Below are 16890 nucleotides of genomic sequence, written 5' to 3'. Positions count from 1 at the left end.
TCTGGGTTGATTACACGGTACTGGAAAGGTTGTCTTGAGTGTCTGTTGGTGTTAACAATATGCTCAATAGACATAAAGATTGCAAGATGATCGCTGAGCGCGTAATTTATGTCTCCACCTTTCACACGAGTTATATCAATATTTGTGATGAAGAGATCTAACACAGACTGTGAAGTTACTGTTATTCTTGTGGGTGACACTATTACATTCTTGCATAGGTGAATGTTTAACAGGGTGAATGTTTAACAGTTGTTTCCATCCATCCATCCCTACAGTTTACAATTTACAAAACGGAAGGCGACGTAGAACAAATGGTCGAAGAATAGAGGGATATGCACACGCTCTACCACTGGAAGCGCTGGCGCTCCTGTCGGTGTGACGTAATCACGTGACGCCACGCAGCGACGGTGAACGCCTATACACAGCGTCACCCCTGTCCTTCCTTGCTGTCGCTTTCTCTATATTTCTTCTCGCTATCCTCTTCCTTTCCCTTTCACCTCCGCCGGCTGCAGCTTGGGTGCTTAAGGCAATTGCCGCGGCCGGCAACGTTCTTTTCATTCACTTTTTATTTATTTATTTCTAAATAAACCGCTAGCACTACTACTACTACACAGCGCTCGAATCAGACGCCTGAGTGGGGCGACTTTCTGCTTTTGGTCTTGTCGTTGACTAACCTTACTGGTTGCGTGCAGCGAACAAAAAAAAACAGAAAGAATTGGCCACTATACTTTATTTTACTCGGGAGTTTTGCGTAACAAAAGATGCGACATTTTTGTAAGATTTTTCGGATATTCTGCTTTCTCGCTGTCAGTGTTCAGAACGAAAACTCGGGTCCAGCTCGTGTGCTACAGCTGCAGCTGATTTGTATCAAAGACAGAGGTGGGCAACCTCATGAGGTTTCGACGTCAATCTCAAAATGGCCTCAGCCTCACGTAATGAGGTGAGGTTGATTTGAGGTCGGCGACGGCTCAAATTTTTGTGAGTGAGGTCAGCAAATCAGACCTTGAGGTTGAGTGAGGTCGTCATTCGGTGAGGTCGAAATTTTGAGATCGAGACTTTTTGCAGTTGCCATGTCTTACTCCAACGAGTGCCGCTTCCGAAGCTGAGTTGCAGGGCACCGCCGCAATGTTCATGCAGTGATGACGCTTGGTGTTCGGTTTCCCCTGTTTGGACAACCGGATGCCACAGTTAGGAGAGGGTGCCTCCCGGCCGGCTCTCAGCACCGGAGACCGCGGAGAGAATCTTGTAGTAAGCTGTCTGCGCCTGACGGATAAGGAGTCTTTGCTGATCCGGGTCGTGGCTCCGGATCAGCTCTTCACAGGTGGCAAGGTCTGGGATGCTTTGTGATTTAGCCCCAGGAGAATCCTGACACTCCCAAATTAAGTGATTTTGCGAAGTCATTCTGTGGCAGCTACTGCAGAGCTCAGGCTCCCCAGTGTCTTCATCGTGTAGTATAGAGTACGGAAAACATCTGTTGACCTGAACCTCCTCCAGGCCCTGCACTCCTTTGGAGTGAGTGACCTATCCGGAAGTGAGAGTGTTCTCCTATCCAGCCTAGGTGTTTCGGTTATTTCTTTATACGTTTTGAGGTCTTTATTCCCACTCGGGGGCACTTCCAGAGCAGCTCTTGTGTATAATTCTCGAGCAAAGCTGTGAGCAGCCTCATTCCCCGGAATGCCCTCGTGAGCAGGAACCCATATAAGGAAGACCTCTCTGCTTGAGGGGTACCTTCTTAGTAGTTTGGCGGCTTGACTGGAGACCACCTTCTTACAAAAGTTGTGAACAGCTAGCTGCCTTACTGTCAGACAAGACGATCTTGGCTTCGGTACTGACGCACGCTAGGGCAATAACAGCCTCCTCTGCCACTAACGCATTCCTAGTGTTAATTGATGCTACAGTCACTTTCTCCCCATTCCCATCAACAGCGGCAATGACGGAGGCGCCATCGGACCCACAGGCTGCGTCGCAGAAGACTATGTTACCCGGCGGGTCCCGGGCAAGATTCTTCATTATTGTTCGAGCTCTATGTCTTCTCCTTTCTTTATCATGCTCCAGGTGCATGTTCTTAGGTATATTGGCAATTTTGAGATGCTTCCGTATGTCTAAGGGGATTAGCTCTGTGTTCGAAGACGTGTTCGAACAGTGTTCGAAGACGTAATCTAGTCCTTTCTTTCAAAATGCCGCGGGTTCACAGAGTCATCGGAGATTTCCCAGGATTTCGAAGCCATTACCATCGCCACCTGGAGGGAAGTGGCGCAAACGGGGGAGGGTCTTGACCTCCCAGCAACATCATCCTTAATTATTGTCTGCAGGTATTCCTATTTTCCCGCACAATAATTGTCTTCGGTTGATGGGTAATGTACAATATTTAATCAATATTCTGACAACTTTTAATTTGGTAGCGTTATATCAGACTTTCCCGGGCTCATAAGGATACGCTGTTAGCATCATCATCATCATCTTGAGAGTCAGAGACATGTGTCGTTGCATGATATTCGCAGTATGATATACATGAGAACTGGCGCGTTTACCTGCTGGACAATCCGAATGTTCTTAATGTGGGCCGGGTTGTGGGCACTCTTTGTAATGCGTCATGCGCGCATGTGTTGTAATGTGGGGTTCATATGGATCTTGAAAAGGGGGGAAGGGAGTTAACTTCTTGCCCTCCTTCTGGAGGGATGGCCGGTTTGGTCTGGTCGGTTGCTCGTCGCGAGCGGTGGATGGTGATTGCACGCTGGCCGGTGATGGATACACGGCGGTTAGCAGTACGAAGGGATTAGCGGTCTTCGTCCGCTCGTCTGGCGACACGTTGCCGGTTGGGGCAGCAACTCCAACTTCTTGGCAAACAAACTGATTTATTCAAGACGGGATCGACATAAAAAGGCAGGTGAGCAAAAGGCAGTTTAAAAAGGGCAGTTTTAAAGGCTGTTAAAAACGGCCGAGCTTGAGACTCGGCGCGCTCATTCCAAGTCATTGCTTCCAACGGGTTTTTAACACCTTTGATAACTGGGCGGAGCTTTAGTAAATTAGCTCTCGCCCAATTTTAACCAACAGCAGTGCAGTGGCACCGTATGTGCAAGTGGGCGGAGCCCAGGGCTTCCCGGTCCGAGCCCAGTGGACCCCGCACCTCCTGGAACGTGCAGGGCGCGTGACTCCGCGTACGCAGCTCGCTGCATGCGCATTCCACCGAGTGCCACGCATCGGATTTGCCGTCTCCGCTGAGAGCAAAGGAATGACAGCAGAGGACGACTCGGCGCCAGAGCCGAAAGGATTAGTGCCGTAGCTCACCCTTAAGCGCGGGTGTCACGCCTCGACGTACATACATTCCTCTATTTCCCCCGGGCATGACCGCTCCTGGGAACAGATTCGGGGGTGGGGACCATAGGCGCCGTGGGCTTCTAACTTAACACCTCCCCGCCAAGAATGTTGGGGGGACGCTTGCCGTACACACAGCATACCGAAGCCCACAATAGCACAAAGGATCCGGCCTTGAACAAAATACAGGACGCGCAAAAGCACGAGGGAGCCGGCCCCCAGTGGGTGCTGTACCAGCACAAAAAAAAAGAAAGGAGGGGCACTTCACATCGTACTTACAATAGCGAAAAGAGTACTAAAAAAAAGTCACCTTCAGGCATGCAGATATCTTAGCTACAGGAAGACAAGCAGAAATGAGAACCTCGCGTAAAAGCAGAAAAATCGCACACGCAACAACATGGAACTAAATACTGAATGAAGAAAGCATACAATAACTGCAGTTCTCATGAAGTGGCATATACACCGCAACACGATCCCGACGGGGGCAAGACAAACATAATGACACGCTGCTCTTAGTCACACACGGATCAAATGTCACAACGGGAACAGTTCACACAGGACACAATTTGCACACTGGCATGAGCGAATTCTTCGCGTTTCCCCACTCTCACCCATTGTGTGCTCGAGCCACAAGTGCATTTTCACACTTATCGCCAGCCGGCAGAGTGAGCTAAGGCTAGGATGATTAGGCGTTTGTCTCTATCTACCGGAATCGAACACGTCGCATCAAAGTGAACAATACTTGGTGCAGCGTCCACCATTCTGGCAGCCGTTCTGAATTCTGGTTATGTCGCTCGTCTCCTACCTCGGAGGAGTCACCGAGCGTCTGCACATATGGGGCACAAGCCACCGCGAAATGCTCTAAATGCTCGTATCTCGAGAGCCCTTTTGATTGTGGCATGACCAGCTCAATCAGTTCATCATCAGCGACCTCGAGGTTTGCGATTCGCCTGTCGCCCGAACCCGCAAGAAGATCGCAGCATGGGCTCATCTCTATCAGCGACAGTGTAATTTCGCTTCTCTCAAAGCATGGGAATGCAAAGGAATGACAGCAGTGGACGACTCAGCGCCAGAGCCGAAAGGATTAGTGCCGTAGCTCACCCTAAGCGCGGGCGTCACGTCTCGACGTACATTCCTCTATTTCCCCCGGGCATGACGGCTCCTGGGAACAGGTGCGGGGGAGACCATAGGCGCCGTGGGCTTCTAACTTAACAAAGGGATTTGGATGGGGGCCTGGTATGACGAGAAATTACATCGTCACGTGAGTAGGTGTGATGTCATATTACAGCGCCGTCACGTGACTAGGTTCGATGGCACATTACATCGCCGTCACGTGACCTGGTATGACGTCACGCTCATGTGTTGCCATCACTAATAATACTAATTAGTCTTAGCATTGCCCAGTTATATTAATTAGCATTGATTAATTATGTGACGTCATCATCATCGTCGCGTGACTCGTCGGCTAGTGACGTCGCATGGCGCCGTTTCTTGCGGATAAGACCTGGAAAGAGCCATCTAATGCTTTCGCATTAACAAAAGAAGCCGCTCGCTTCTACGCAGACATAAATACAACGTGCCTCTGTTTATGTACTACAGTCGTCGCAGCTTGTTAAGTGTTTTCGAAGGCAACATGCAGATGACTGAAAAGAGCATTCTTGCTATGCCGAATGGAGCTAGAAAATTAGAAAATCGAAATATACTGATATGCGTCTGCATAACCGTCGCATTGGGAGGTACATCGACGAGTATCGTGAATACCTCACCCCTCCTCACAATTTCTGGTAGATGGTGTAGAAGGGCTGTGTTTGTCAATTGCCGGTTCGTGCGTGAATGAGCGAGAGTCTTCCAATACGAACAAGTATACACGAAGCAGGTTGCCAAGTATTGACACAAATAAAGTACTCACCGGCGTATTGGTGGTAACCGCGTACGGGACACCCCTTTCCCGCTGAGGGTTCATCCCAAATTATAAGCTATTGTGTGCACATCAATAGTGTCTGTAGACATCTTATTAAATAATACCATCATTTTGGCTTTCCTGTTTCACAGGATTTTCAGAATTGTTTTTAACTGAAAAACATCTTAATCGCTTTTTGTTTTGTTTTTCGTTAGTTTTCTGAGGTCTGAGGTCGAGCAGCCGACCTCAACCTCACAATTTGAGGTTGAGGTGAGGTTGAGTGAGTAATAATAATAATAATAATTGTTTTTTTGGGGGGGGGGAAAGGAAATGGCGCAGTATCTGTCTCATATATCGTTGGACACCTGAACCGCGCCGTATGGGAAGGGATAAGGGAGGGAGTTAAAGAAGAAAGGAAGAAATAGGTGCCGTAGTGGAGGGCTCCGGATTAATTTCGACCACCTGGGGATCTTTAACGTGCACTGAGATCGCACAGCACTGAAAAACATCTTAATCGCTTTTTGTTTTGTTTTTCGTTAGTTTTCTGAGGTCTGAGGTCGAGCAGCCGACCTCAACCTCACAATTTGAGGTTGAGGTGAGGTTGAGTGAGTAATAATAATAATAATAATTGTTTTTTTGGGGGGGAAAGGAAATGGCGCAGTATCTGTCTCATATATCGTTGGACACCTGAACCGCGCCGTATGGGAAGGGATAAGGGAGGGAGTTAAAGAAGAAAGGAAGAAATAGGTGCCGTAGTGGAGGGCTCCGGATTAATTTCGACCACCTGGGGATCTTTAACGTGCACTGAGATCGCACAGCACACGGGCGCCATAGCGTTTTTCCTCCATAAAAACGCAGCCGCCGCAGTCGGGTTCGAATCCGGGAACTCCGGCTCAGTAGTCGAGCGCCCTAACCACTGAGCCACCGCGGCGGGTAGGTTGAGTGAGGTCAGCAGTGGCCTCAGGAATAGTGAGGTGAGGGCGCCTAAGGAGACCTCAACCTCAACTGATGAGGTTGAGGTTGAGTGAGGTCGGCAAATTCTTTTTGAGGTTGAGGTGAGGTCCAGAGTTTTGAGGCCAGATGCCCACCTCTATCAAAGACACGCTGGACACAAATGGTTGTTCATTCCTTGCAACGCTGTCTGAAGATGAATGCAGTTTGAAAGAGGACGCGCTTGCCGGTCGACTCGAAGAAAATTTCAACGATCATATATGCACTCAGTTGTAAGGCGGAGAGAGCTTACTACAAGGCTCTCTCCGCGGTCTCCGGTGCTGAGAGCCGGCTGGGAGGCACACCCTCCTAACTGCTGCGCCCAGACCGTGAGGCCCCATGATCACGGAATGAAGTTCATTCATTCATTCATTCATTCATTCATTCATTCATTCATTCATTCATTCATTCATTCATTCATGTAAGGAGGGGGCCCCACGTCTGCGCGCCCACTGGCCATTTTTCACAATGTTTGCGCGTTCGCTGTGATCCTACCGTTTGTGATAGAAAAACAAGTTTTAGCTCATTAGAAAGATCTATGTGTTTGCGTTTCATGGGTCTGCGTTGTTAATAGCAATAATTATTGGTGAGCAAAAGACATATAGTGTATAAAACAGTACTTTTGTTCGACTTGCCTGCTTGCGTGCAGTGTTAAGGAAAAACTATCCGCACCAAAAAGATGGCTGCTTCTTCAGCGTCTAAATGAAATGTTAAGCCCGGTACGGACACGTCGTTTTTAGCTCTGGTGTATAGCTATTTAGAAAATGACGAAATGTAAAATATGAGGCATATTAGAAGCCTAACAGCTTCCATCTACATGCATGTTAGGCCCATGTGTGGCACTTGCATATTTAGTCGAGTGTTCAAAATGCATTTTAGGTGCACATTGTAGTAATTTATTTTTCGTTTATGGAGACAAAACGCTAAGGCGCCCGTGTGCTGTGCGATGTCAGTGCACGTTAAAGATCCCCAGGTGGTCGAAATTATTCCGGAGCCCCTCCCGTCGGCGCTGTGACCCAACAAATGCTGGCTATTTCGACGAGTTGCATGCACTATAGAGAGGTTGCTTTGCGAGCAAGCTTCTCGAAAGCTCAAGTATGTTAACCGCACCGTTAATATTGCAGATTATTTCATTAATGTCGACTGTTTTAGCGTAGCATGGTATACGTCCAATGTACTGGACGCTGAAACTCTGTCCGGTCGTTTCTGAGCTATAGTGGGCATACAGTAACACAGAGAAAATTTAATACAAAAAGAAATGGTTACAAAGCTGCGTAACCTGCTTATTAATCACATAGTCAAAAAATCGCACAGAAATGAAGAGTAAGCCTTCATTTGGTTAGTACAAATTTTGCCCACTCTTGTGATCAGTTCTTGTGAGCTATTTCGAAGCGCCGCTCGTCTTTTGTGCCACAAAAGAACATGTTGCACTTCGTGCAAAAGAACTTGGTCTTCACGCTGCACCCTGCACGTGAAAAAAACAGGCGGATCATGTTAACTAGTAAATCGATTAACTAAATTCTAATGGTTAACTTTCAACTAGTATCGATAGGCACCTGGTTGCAATTAGAGATTTGTAGCCGGCCGTTGGCAATAGCCGTATCAGTTTTTAGAATTTAGAAAACGCTATTACCCTCAGCGCTCTGGCTCGACAAAATTTGTGTAAATATTTAAATATCGTATAAACTTCTCCACTGTCCTTTCTCGCTTTTGCTCCCCTTTGTACTTCTCCTTGCTATCATCTCCCTTTATTACCGCTGGCCGCAGGTCGGGCCTCATGTAAAACCCCTGTTCAAGGGGCATTTGAGGACTAAATAAATAAATAAATTGGGTGCTAGATAGCAGTTGTCTCCGCTGCAACTCATTTTTCTTCCTTTTTGTAATAATAAACCACTACTAGTAAATTTGAAATTCCCCCCCCCCCCCCCCCCCCCAACGCGTAATAATTAGCACCTAAGGGGTTAATGTCTCTCCGCAAAAGCTTTGTTCGCGTACAGATCTCGCACGGATCGATGAGGCATTTGGTGGTGGGTATCTCGCTAATTGCGTTACGTTTTGTGGTCGCATCACATGTGTTTTGTGGTGCATCACAGTGAACCGTAGCGTCGCCATTTGCAACGAATATAAAGCCCGTGGAGGCCAACCATCTTGTATTTTTTTGGACAGAGCCCACCCGCCGCCAAATCCTGCTCTCATGCGAAATTCTAGTGCAAACGACACTCGTTACACCAGAGGTGTTTACGACTGGAAATATGGCTATTTGCTTCTTGTAGCTATGTCGCGTACGTGTATACGTTGCCTACTGTTGTTGCCACGTGGGCAGTTCTGAAAGCTAGGTAACGCTGAACACACGACAAGAGCAGAACTATAGCGCTGAAAGACACAAGGGACAAAGAAAAGATGCCGACGGGACACACAGCAGTAGGGGCACGTAAAGACGAACTGCGAAACGGGGGTCCGACACGCTAGTCTGCAGTATTGTTATTCAAGCCTAAAAGATAACCGCAGTCTCATCAGGCTGGTTTAGAATTATTCGACCTTCTACGAGTCTTGAGCCACGTGCAGCAGTTTCCTCGTCGGACGGTACGAACGGTTGCGACTAAAGCATTCACAGAGCTGTTTGGCTTTGGCGCCACTCGACGCAAGAAAAGCGCGTTTACTGATTCCAACAATGTGCTCGTTACCTTGCATATTCGAAGCAAATTTTAAGCGCGGAGTTTTATCCGCCTTGAACGGCCCACAGTTGGACAACGACCACGTGGTAGAGCCGCAGCTGTAGTAGCTGTAAGCGTACTCGGTGTAAAACACAACATTGCAGGTCGGTATCAGAGGGGAATACGAGCGGTCATACATCCACACAGCACCACAGCTGTGAACAGATGGCGCCACGTACCAGGAGTAAACCACCCTCATATTTTGTATTTGTATGATCGTATACGATAATAAATCACCACGTTGATCGCCTTCTTCGCAGTTAATATTGTTTGCAGAGAAAAAGATTGGTTAACTGTCATCAGACCTAAAAAATCCACTCTCAGAGATACAAACGAGGAAAAGGTAAAATACAAGACGCAAAAGCGGGCCGCTCACCTGAGAGACACCTGCCGACAGGTGCGCGAAAGTTGGTGCGCCCCGTTGAAGCGCAGAAGCAAAGCCGCGGTGGTGGCGGGGCGGGCAGTCCGCCGTGTGTTTGTTGTTTTTGTTGTTTAGCGTGGCCGCGGCACAATGCTTGCGGTGTGAAGAATGTTTTGACTGAAGCCACGGTGCCACGGAGAACCGCTTCGCAGCCGTGGATTTTGTGCTTGCAAGTGCATCGCTCGAACTAATCCCAACAACTTCGTTTGCAATCAAGCCCCCTCTGGGTCGTCGCCGTGCGGTTCGGTCAACATTTTCGTTGTGGTTTGCAGTGTGCAACAAGTGGCCAGCTCCGCGCGCCCATCCTAGGATTTGCGTGCCGCTGCCGGCGGCCTTGCGTTGGTATGCGGACCCGTGCGGTCTTCCCGTGCTGGACGTCTCGTCTCGTGTGAACAGCGAGCTGTGTGTGTGTGCCGTGGCAGCAATCGCCACCGCCCGACGACTGCATTCTCGTTCCGCGTTGCGGAGGCCTAGGTGACAGGTCTTTTTTCCTCGGGGGCAAGTTTGCGAGAGGTAAGATCCGGATCGGACGGCGCACACGTATCGTCGTCCGTGCATGCGTGCGATCGGCGTGCGGGAAGTTCCGCGGGCGGTTTTATTGCGGGAACGCCGCGAGATGCAATTGCGGCAAGCGTCGTGGCAGACCGGAGGGTATGTGGCGCGACCAACGACGCACGCCGCCCGGTTTTGCCGGCGAAAACAGGCAGAGAGCGCTTTTGAGCCGTGTGTCTACTATCGCCTCCGGGCAAAAGGCCCGTTTCGGGCCAGCCACGTATGCCGCTTGGCGATGCGGCAGTGGTGGCTGGGGACACACGGCGCGGCGTGCGGACGAGCGTCGGGAGAGGCGCGAATTGCGCGATCGTCCGCTCGCCCATCGAGCGTTGTGTTGCGCACAAGGCAAACACAATGGGATGAGTTGTATTCTCCGCGGACGTAGTGTGTGCGTACGGTCGCGCGCCGGCATCGAGCGCGCGTCCCTGTTCGACGAGGGGGTCCGATCTGTGTCACGCTTTTGAGCAACCCGCGTGCGCGCTGTGCCGGGGACCGCAATCGCCGCGCTGCTGGTTCCCGTCCCCTGGCGCCGACGGCATACTTCTGGGGCGTGAAACTCGTCCTGCCTGCTGCTGCCACGACGCGTCGTCGCCGGGCCCGGCCGGGCCATAGCTTTCGCCCGCCGTGGTGGGACCCCCCTCCCCCCCTTCTTTTTGCGCCACTCCGGTATTTTGTAGTGGGCGTGCGCGCCGGATCGCGCGCAGTTGTGGGCGTCGGAGCGTGGCTCCCGACGACGTCGCCTCTCCAGTGGGACCCCACGCCGCCCGGCCCGAAACGAACGGGCGAAAAAAAAAGCTAAACAAACGCGAACAAACAAATAAAAACGCGTCGCTCGGTCGGGCCGAACGCATCGCAAATCAGCGGATTCCGTGGCGTATTTTAGATTGCGTCGGTGGAAGTCGAGTGAGTGCGCGCGCGGGCAGAGCGCGCAGCGCTGTTCCCACGTACTTTCCTTCCTTCCCTCGTCCGTCTGCGGCGCCGAAGCGAAACGCATATGCGCGTTTTGCTTAGCTTAGCGCCGCATTCCTTCCCTCATGTCTGTCATTGGCTTATGTCCGACGCCGCCGGTACGTGCTGCAGCCGAGTCGCGAAGCATTTCCGTCCGGTTCGAGCGCGAGTTTTTTTTTTTTTATCTTGTCTCTGTTTAACGCTCTTCTTTGGTTGCTCAATTTAACGTCAAGGTGTGTGTGCTCCTCACTGCATTCCAAACCATATAGTGTGAAATGTTGAGTTTAATCAGGGTGGGTATTGCAGTAGTAACGACGCTTTCATTCCTGTGCCCACTTTTAGTGTATTTGCTTGTATATCGTGTTGGTAATGCGAACACAATGAAAAGCAATTCATTGCATGCAGACCTTCTGTCAACTTGGATTGGTTGGCCAAACGCAACAGGTGTGGTGCGCATGCACGCCTTTGCTAGTTGCTTTTGACTAGTTGATAGCCTCAAAAGCTTACTGCCTTTGGGGTAGCCCGTAGGGTAGTGTAAATTCGCATGCTGGTTTTAGTGTTTTTGCCAGACCCCATTTCATATGCTGGTTTGTAGGCAGCAAAGGGATTCGCTTTGAAATCTTGTTTCATGAAGTCAGCAGTTTGATGGCATGTTTAGAAAGAAATTGGGGACCAATCAAGATGGGTGGGGTTGAAGACATGGGCAAGGCTTTCTCAGGGAGGCAGATTTGTCTTTGGCACTTACTTTTTCTGTCAGTGTCTTGTTCTTTGGTAAAATCAAATCTTGCTTTATTATAGGCAAATGGCTTTGAGGAAGCACACAATGCAGGATAAGGTTATCACTGACATCCTTTCGAATGATGAGCTAGGGAACAATTTGTTTCAGGGTGGCAGCGGTGGCAAATGGCAGGCGGGGTTAGCCTTGCAATAAAAAAAAAAACGGTCGTCAATTGTTCTGCCTGTGCCGCATAATCTGGACAAAATATAACTCCTGCCACCTACTCTATAAGGACACTGTCGCTTAAGAATTTCAAAAGTAGCCATGCCAGTGTGTGTGAGTTTGTGGACTTTCAGGGAACATCATGTGAGTGCCGTCGTCCAGTGACATATTCCAGCTCCTCGGGATGTGCAGAAATGTTGCGTGCTCATGGGAAAAACACACACACTCTGTAGTCGGATACAACTCAAGAACGAAGCGGCAGGGGCCCCTCAAAAGAGGCCCTCAGGCCAGTAGTGTCGACAGATTTTTATGACGTCGTGGTTAATCCGGTTAAGCTGTGGTTGATCTCCTTTCATCTGCCAGTCCACTGTGATGTCATGCTAGCAGGTCCAAGCGGATTAACCATGACATCACGAGAATCTGCCAGCACCATTTTCCAGAGAGCCACCTTTGAGGAGAATTTGTATGTCACCTAAAACAGCATTGCTTGAGCAAGTAGGTGACACGGCACAACAGATTTTTATGCAGCCATGCCAGTAGTAGGCACAGCTGATTTTGCTTCTGGCTTCTGTTTGCATGCTAAATTCTGCAGTCCAGAATTACTAGTTATGTTCCTCATGGATACTTGCACGCTCTTGTGCAGGGCTAACCTCAAGATCAGAGGCAGCCATATGTGTTATAAACTTTGGTCATAAATAGTTCCATGTAGGCAATGGCAACAGCAGGCTGGGCACACTGCCATGGATATATGCCCATTGCGTGTAGCATAAACCGAGACATTAAACTACTGCCATGGTGTAGAGGTGCACCCTCAACCGCACCGGTACCGATTACTCCTGAAAAATAAAACAGGCAGTTAAAAGCCACGAAGGTGTTGATCTTAGGGTTTGGGTGGAGGTTTATTCAAAGCCATCTAGCATTGAGCTTTTGCTATAGAGGTTAAATGCAGTTATAGTCGGACACAAGTCAAGAAAAATGTGGCATTTCCCTGTCAAAGGACTCCCTTCTAGCCTATGGCGATGGCCGATTTTCGTGAACCTGCTAGCAGGGAGCGGCAGATGAAAGGTGATAGTCCCCTTCCTGCATTGTCACACTGCTCACGCTAGCAGGTTATGAACGGGTTCTTTGGCTGGGAAGAGTCTTTGCTGCTTGATTGGTTTTCATCCGAAGTAAGAAATAGTGCTGACGGTCTGTTTGTAGCACCTTCGACATAAACATATTGAATATTGACCAAAATTTACTAAAAGAAAAGGGTACAACCAGTGAACACTGTTGTAGCCAAAAGAGCCTATCTGTTGGCTGCGGAAATCTTCACATAATGAGCAAGGACACCAGGGCTCTAATGTTCTTGCAGATGGTTGCAGCTCGGGTAGGGCATGATGTCAAGTATTTGTGCATGCCGAAAATGTAGCAACACATTGCATCTTGCCTGTGTGGGAAAACTCGGAGGATGAGGACAAAGGCCCTTGACAATAGATAGTTTTCATGGGACGTTACGGGCGCAATCTTTGGGTACTGTGGTGAGCTTCCATGGTGCATGCAGGAACCAGTTGGCGATAAGTGGATTGACGAAACGCCTAGGCTTTCGCAGAGCTTTTTGGACCCAGAGATGGCGTCCACTAAGATTTCAGTGAAAACAATGTATACGAGATAACTAGCTGGACTCGTTGACAGCCGTAAGAACTTGAGTGGTTGCTTACGTGTCTCTAAATAGATGCAAACCTCACACAAAACTGCTGCTTTATATTTTAACAACACCTGATGATTTCAGACATCTCTCTTGACGTAACTGTGGGGAAATGTTAGAAGAGCATTGTTGACTTTGGCACCAATCATGCATTAAAAATTTTGCAGCTCACAGAAATCTTTTGTTTAAGTGCTAGCTTGGTGTCCATGTCTATTGAGCACATTTTTTCAATAACCAGCTTGAAGCATGCCAACCTGAGGACAGAAATGTCGAGAGGAATATTGGATGTTACGTATTGATTGAAGGCCTACTGTATATGCATTATTTTTTTCTTGGTTATCAGGACACCATACACTTGCATTGAGACAATAATTCAGCTTGATGACTTAAACAATTTTTAGGTCATGTGTTCCTTTTGTTCTGGGATGGGGGGAGATTGTAATGTAATATATAGAGTTGTAACTGGCGGTGTTTGTTTTGTAGAGCTATCTTCGTATCAATTTGCTCATAAATAGCAATAACAAGCATTACTTGCTCTCATTAAATGTGAAAACCTGAAAGAGGTGTACAGTCAGTCTCCTGTAGTTATGAAATGGTCTGCTAGCTAGAAATTTATTTTTGTCAAATGCTGCAGATGCCGTGAGAAAACACTTCTCAGTGTTGTATCTCACCACACATACCTTTAAAGTCTCATCTGGTATCCTGATTGCCAACATATTTTGTCATATTGCCAAACTAGCTATCTCTCCAGGCAAGCTTGTGTAAGAAGTACTTTGGTTTCGGCTAGTTGGTGCATAGCTTCTAGATGATCTCAGGACGGCGCGAAAAGAACAAGGACAAAAGAGGCACAAGAACACAACAGGACAGGCGCCAATTTGCAACTGAGGTTTATTCGCCCAAACCCTTACATTTTATGAACCACCCGAGCCTATCACACAAGAATAAGAGATTGTAAACAACAATCAGAATTCAGGAAGTAGGAGCTACTTCTAACAGACCGGAAGATACATTCATGCATTCAGCACTACACTCCTTATAAAAGCAAACTTTTTTTTACTTTTTCCTTTTTTTAATCTTGGGACCTAGTCAAAAAAAGTTTGCTTTTATCAGGAGTGTACTGCTGAATGCATGAATGTATCTTCCGGTCTGTTAGAAGTAGCACCTACTTCCTGAATTCTGATTGTTGTTTACAATCTCTTATTCTTGTGTGATAGGCTTCTGCGATACAGCTCGAGGGCTTCATAAAATGTAAGGGTTTGAGTGAATAAACCTCAGTTGCAAGTTGGCGCCTGTTCTGTTGTGTTCTTGTGCCTCTTTTGTCCTTGTTCTTTTCGTGCCGTCCTGAGATCATCTAGAAGCTTGTGTAACCTTAAACAATAATTCATAGGATCGAACATTGGAAACACCATGAATTAAGCTTATTCCTGTGTATGATTAGCCTGATCTGCTGACTCTATGAGGCAGTATTTTGCAAAATGCTTGAAAAAACACCAGCTGCTTTGCGTTAATCTCTTGCACGAATGCTTGTGACTGTATTGAGCTGGTTTTGGTTCAGAAAGTGGCACTTGGGAGCGAGCATTCTCACTAAAAGTGATTGTTGCAATGCCTGCAGATTGTAAGCAAATGCTATGCATTTTGGAACAGGCTATTTTGTTTACCTTGCATGGGCTGCATTCCACTGAGACATGGAGGAGCAGTGCAAACAACTAACAACTGATCTTTAATTAAAGTGGGCTCTTGGCCTCGGAGCACTGTTTAAATGGCTGATTAACCAGGGAAAGGGAGTTCTGAAATTTTAGAAACAGAGCTGCTAAGAAAGATAGGAGACTCTAAAAGTGCAGTGCAGCATGTTGCTCTTATGCATTTGCTAGATGGGCTCTGGTGACCTGCTGCCTGTGGAAGCAACTATGGTTGTAAATGGATTTGCTCTCTCAGGCACTTATTAACACCACTGAGCATTGTTAGCTGCAGCTGGTAGCCATACGCACTCCCCAATGCTTAACTGCTCAAAGCTTGGCAGCTTTGAGCAGTTACTCCTTTAAGCAGCTAGTTCTGGGAGTTGTGCAGTGGAACTGTGCTCACAGGTACGCACAAGCTTGGCATCTTGATGTCTATCAAGTTCAGAAAGCATTTATGGTGTCACCTGCAACTGTCTCGACATGTCATCCTCTCTTTTTGCGCACTTATCTGATTCTCCCTCACACACAGCAATGTACAATAATATTGTGTTCTTTTTTTTTTTGTGAGGAAGCCATTTGTCGAGCTATTGGCAAAGGCATCCTTGCCAAATGCTGCTACCATTTTTAAAAGTGAGTTGAAAGTTATTTAGGACAGATGGCCATCGGAGCAAATTCAGTGGGAATCTATACTTTCCTGCGGTGTGAGACTGCTTTGTTAAGTGCTTGAAAAGGTCAGATTCCTTGCATTACCTTGTTAGGCTTGTTTTCTTTTCTTGAGCAGTGGCGTTTGTAGTTGACAGGAATTGCTGTGCAAAATCTCCATTCTTTTCTATACATGTTTTTCTCAGAGTCAGGGTGGAGTGGAAAATTTCCGAATAAGCAGAAATGCTAGCTTTAGGAAAACTACTGAATCTTAACACTATACCTCTCGGCCTTCTGTGCCCGCCATACCCAGTGTTGGACCTGTCGGAGAGCAGCAGCCATGTGCAAGAGGCATTTGTCATTGCGGTGGAGCAGCAGGCCCGCGAGCGGCTGGAGCGTCTGTCGGCGCTGCAGCGCATCCGGCCAGTCGACATGACCAAGCTGTCGCAGGAGCTCAACGCGGAGGAGCGCTCTGCCACGCCCTCGTCTCAGCCAGGCTCCAACGGACTGCTGCTGCTCGCCTCCGAGGCCAGTCCCGTCTACGTGGCCTCCGTGCCCCAGCTGCAAAGGCTCCAGCGGCACGGCTCAAGGGGTGAGCAGAGGGCCATCGTCGTTTCTTCTCTGCATGAATTGGATGAAAGTTTGTGTGTCAATTGGTAGCCCCTTTCAGAAAAAAATTTAAAGTGTCTCTAATGTGTTTGTTTTTGCACCAACATTTATTTATGTTGCCCTCAGGGCCTAAGACGCTATAAAGCGGAGGAGTTACAATATGAAACACTAAACGAAGTGAAAGAAACAATGTACAGGTGGGCTAATTTTGTGTTAGCCAGTGTGGTACAAAAATGGCAGATGTTTTCGATAGTGGCACTATTCTGGGCAAGCAGTTTCCCCCATCTCTTCATAACCTCCTTTACTGCCTTTAGGTTCCTGGCCTGATTTACGACTCACTGTAGATTCTTCTTTTGTATCCGTCACCTTCATATCACAACCCTGTGCAGACGAAATATGTTAGCTGTGGTGCTCTTTGGCTAAGTTATCCTTATACCATTAAGATCAGGTAATATCATCACCTTCTTTGTCAATGGTAGCAGCCAGTCTGGAA

The 16890-nt window shown here is 48.0% G+C and overlaps 1 protein-coding gene across 7 annotated transcripts in view; it reads left to right on the top strand.

Moving 5' to 3' along the window:
• sdt (MAGUK p55 family member stardust) overlaps positions 1 to 16890 on the top strand; it is a 48503-nt gene that overhangs the window by 12409 nt on the left and 19204 nt on the right. For 5 of the 7 annotated variants that reach the window (XM_077666116.1, XM_077666117.1, XM_077666119.1 and 2 more), the window contains one exon: positions 16102 to 16380. In XM_077666116.1, the coding sequence (XP_077522242.1) occupies positions 16102 to 16380 (279 nt within the window). Of the gene's footprint in view, positions 1 to 9301; positions 9854 to 16101; positions 16381 to 16890 lie in introns of those variants that run through there. The other 2 variants (XM_077666122.1, XM_077666121.1) reach the window with 2 other exon arrangements.

The sequence above is a fragment of the Amblyomma americanum genome, chromosome 5, assembly GCF_052857255.1.
Source record: "Amblyomma americanum isolate KBUSLIRL-KWMA chromosome 5, ASM5285725v1, whole genome shotgun sequence".
Lineage (NCBI taxonomy): Eukaryota > Metazoa > Arthropoda > Arachnida > Ixodida > Ixodidae > Amblyomma > Amblyomma americanum.
The sequence above is the reverse complement of the archived record's forward strand: the minus strand, read 5'-3'. Positions and strand labels throughout refer to the sequence as shown.